Source organism: Lepus europaeus, chromosome 16 (assembly GCF_033115175.1).
Source record: "Lepus europaeus isolate LE1 chromosome 16, mLepTim1.pri, whole genome shotgun sequence".
Taxonomy (NCBI): domain Eukaryota; kingdom Metazoa; phylum Chordata; class Mammalia; order Lagomorpha; family Leporidae; genus Lepus; species Lepus europaeus.
The window spans coordinates 13,433,789-13,437,909 of NC_084842.1; the positions used below are offsets into that span (position 1 = coordinate 13,433,789).

Here is a 4,121-nt window from a genome sequence, read left to right on the forward strand (position 1 = left end):
AGTCATTTCTTTTGTTTAGCCCTTGTCCAGTAAATTATCTCCTCTTTTCTTCATATCCCTATGGATCAGTATCTCTGAGGACACCCCAGTAAGTAGCCCTCTGCCTTTCTACCTGGGTGCTGAAGAATTTGAAAAGTAAACCAAAGAATCAAGACAGAAGCTGCAGCATTGTGGTGAGCAGAACTGGGTTGGATGATGTGACTTGGTGTTTGAGCCAAATGAGCCTCAGAGCTGACCCCAGAGCCCATCCTGGGCACTTCTAGATAGAAGCCTTACTAAGGTATCATGACAGCAGGGAGGAGAAGCGTTGGGTCAAGGTTGCCAATTTCTTTCTAAGATTATTGATGAAATGAGCTGTTTGTTCTCCACAGCAATGAGATAAGTGAAGGAGTGCAGGGTAGCTTAGGAAACACTAAATTGAGATTTACCTACAGGAAGGAGACACCTGGAATGGGGGAAGCTCCTCCACCGACGTCTTCTCACATCCTCTCCATTCTCATTAGCTCCTTTTTCTTTAGTCAATAAATACACCTCCATATTTACCATCTTAAGACAAATGCTCCCCTGAGTCATCCTCCGATTCTCTGCCCTGTTCACAGCTATGATTCTTGAGACTGTGATCTGAATTTTCAGAATCCTCTCACCCATGTCTCAAGCCTGCGAGTTCTGACTTCTGTTATCACCGCTGCATAGGAATTGCTTTGGCAGTGGTGGCCACCAGTGCTTCCTCCTTGTCTAAACAAATGGACCTAGGTTGGTCTTAATTTGACCCCACTTTTCTTCAGTCTTTGATGCTCACAGTCTCTCTATCCCCTTAGAAAAGATGAATTTATGTCTGGTATTCATTGCTGACTTCTTCCTCTCTATTCACTAGTGATGCTTCCCTGGGCTTTTCTCTCCACTTTTATTAGTTCTATTCTATTTGCCCTACAAGAATGTATTTGTTTTCTTTAAGCTGTGCCACCTAATACTAGTTATGCCTGAGTCCAAACCTCTGTCCTGAAGTCTATACGCATGTGGTACATTGCTTGCTGGGTAACTTCGTTTGAACACTCATGTTTTTTTTTTTTTTTTCTTTTCCCCAAACAAACATTTTATTTAATGAATATAAATTTCATAAGTATAACTTTAGGAATATAGTGATTCTTTCCACCACACCCACCCTCCCAACCACACTCCCACCCCTCCTTCTCCTCCCTCTCCCCTTCCCAGTCCCATTCTCCATTAAGATTCATTTTCAATTAGCTTTGTACACAGAAGACAAACACTATACTAAGTAAAGATTTCAACAATTTGTGCACATGTGCACACACACACAAAACTGTTTGAGAACAAGTTTTGCAGTTAACTCTCATAATACAGCTCATTAAGGACAGAGGTCCTACATGGGAAGTTGTTGCACAGTGACTCCCATTGTTAATTTAACAATTAACACTCTTATGCATGACCTCAGTGACCATCCAAGATTCTTGAAATGAGCTGCCTAGGCTATGGAAGCCTTTTGAATACACAGACTCCGTCAGTATTTAGACAAGGGTATAAGCAAAATGGAAGTTCTCTCCTCCTTTTAGAGAAAAGTACACCCTTCTTTGATGGTCACTTTCTTTCTACTGGAATCTCACTCAAAGAGGTCCTTCATGTAGAACATTTTTTGCCACAGTGTCTTGGCTTTTCATGCCTGAAATGCTCTCATGGGCCTTTTAGCCAGACTAGGATGTCTTAAGGGCTGATTCTGAGGTTAGAGTGCTACTTAAGAGTGAGTCTACTATGAGTCTGCTGTGTGGACTGCTTCCCATGTTGGGACATTCTCTCCTTTTAAATCCTATTAGTATTACCAGACACATGATTCTATTTATATGATTACTTTAACACTTAATCCTATCTATATTTTCACTTTAACACTTAATATGATCACTTTAATACTTAAGATAGCATTTTTACCACCCAGCTTAATGGGATTTGGGTCCTATGGCAAGTTTTTAAACTGTACCCCTAGAAGTAATCTGTAGGAATGTAGGTAGAACTATACAGCTTTACAGGTACAAACTTCCTTTTCCCTCTGTTATTCCCACTCCTTTTTTTTTTTGGCCAGGCAGAGTTAGACAGTGAGAGAGATAGAGAGTTATAGACAGTGAGAGAGAGACAGAGAGAAAGGTCTCCCTTCTGTTGGTTCATTCCCCTAATGGCTGCTACAGCCAGTGCTGCATCAATCTGAAGCCAGGAGCCGGGTGCTTCCTCCAGGTCTCCCATGCAGGTGCAGGCCCCCAAGCACTTGGGCCATCCTCCGCTGCCTTCCCGGGCCACAGTAGAGAGCTGGATTGCAAAAGGAGCAACCAGGACTAGTACCCAGCACCCCAACTGGGACTAGAACCCGGGGTGCCAGCGCCACAGTGAGCCATGGTGCTGGCCTATTCCCACTCTTTTAAAATGAGATCCATCCTCAGTTGACTTTATATACATGATTAATTCTGCTAAGTAAAGAGTTCAACAAATATTATGAAAACAACAACAACAACAACAACAACAAAATAACACAAAACTGTTCCTCAACAGTCAAGACAAGGGCCACTCAAGTCATCTCTTCTTGAAGTATCAATTTCACTTCTACAGATTTTGTTTTAAGGTGCTCTGTAGTTCTCCTAGATCAGGGAGAACATATTGGTATTTTTCCCTTTGAGTCTGACTTATTCACTAAGTATGATGTTCTCCAGATTCATCCATTTTGTTGCAAATGACTGAATTTCATTTTTTTTTTACCCCTGTGTAGCATTCCATAGTGTACATATCCCATAATTTCTTTATCCAGTCTTCCATTGACGGGCATTTAGGTTGATTCCATGTTTTGCTATTGTGAATTGAGCTGCAATAAACATGCTGGTGCAGATGACTCTTTCATATGCTGATTTCATTTCCCTTGGGTAAATTCCCAGGAGTGAGATGACTGGGTCATATGGTAGGTCTATGTTCAGATTTCTGAGGTGTCTCCATACTGTCTTTGTTGTTGTTGTTGTTGTTGTCAGATGGTCCTTTATTGAAACAATTACTCTGTACTTGTTAACTAGCCGGGCATTCCACTGCACCACTGTTGATGTCATGAGGGTGGTGGCCATCCACATTGCAGCCCACAGACTGGGCAGTCCCCAGGATCTCTTTAATGGTTCCGGAGAGTTCTCTGGCTAAAGATTGGTGGAGTATCTGCTGGGCAATGTTGACAGTCTCATTGAAGGTGATGTTTCCAGTGTTTGATGTTTCCAGTGGTTCCTTGAGGGCTTTGATGATGAGGGCAGAGGCAGAAGGCCCCACCTCTATCTTGGCGTGTCTGTTCTGAATGGTCAGTTTCACAGTAATCCTCAGCCCCTTCCAGTCCTTGGTTGCCTTGGCGATGTCATCACCAACCTTTCTCAGAGACAGGCCCAGGGGGCCGATCTTGGGGGCCAGGGCAGATGTGGCACTGACCTCGTGGCTGGTGCACCACAGGTATATGACTTTGATCTCATTGGGATCAAAGTTGGTTGGCATGGTGGAGGTGCCTTGTGTCAGTTGAACCTGGATTCGGGACAACTGAAGACAGTTGCACCTTGGCCTTCTCTGAGCCGAATACCAAAAGCCATACTGTCTTCCATGGTGGCTTTACCAGTTTGTATTCCCACCAACAGTGGATTAGTGTACCTTTTTCCCCACCTCCTCTCCAGCATCTGTTGTTTGTTGATTTCTGTATGAAAACCATTCTAACTGAGATGAGGTGAAACCTCACTGTGGTTTTGATTTGCATTTCCCTGACAGCTAGTGATCCTAAACATTTTTTCATGGGTTTGTTGGCCATTTAGATTTCCTCTTTTGGAAAATGTCTGTTTAAGTCCTTTACCCATTTCCACCATACAGGGCAGAAGCTGTAGTGTAGCAGGTAAAGCTTACACCTGCAGTGCTGGCATCCCATATGGGCGCCAGTTTGAGTCCCGACTGCTCCACTTCCCATCAAGCTCTCTGTTATGTCCTGGAAAAGCTGTAGAAGATGGCCCAAGTGCTTGGGGCCCTGCACCCACATGGGAGACCCAGAAGAAGCTCCCATCCCCTGGTTTCGGGTCAGCCCAACTCTGGCCATTGAGGCCATTTGGGGAGAA

General features: G+C 43.8%; 1 protein-coding gene across 1 annotated transcript; it reads right to left on the minus strand.

Annotated features, from left to right (window-relative positions):
* Positions 1–3,054: 3,054 nt before the first annotated feature.
* LOC133775370 (large ribosomal subunit protein uL11-like) lies at positions 3,055–3,591 on the minus strand. The gene has a single exon (XM_062213658.1). The coding sequence runs from the start codon at positions 3,517–3,519 to the stop codon at positions 3,055–3,057; it is 465 nt and encodes a 154-aa protein (XP_062069642.1). The 5' UTR covers positions 3,520–3,591.
* Between the last annotated feature and the right edge of the window lie 530 nt (positions 3,592–4,121).

What these genes read in the sequence shown, in the direction of transcription:
- LOC133775370 (XM_062213658.1), bottom strand. Translation starts at nt 3,519, where the DNA reads ATGCCAACCAACTTTGATCCCAATGAGATCAAAGTCATATACCTGTGG.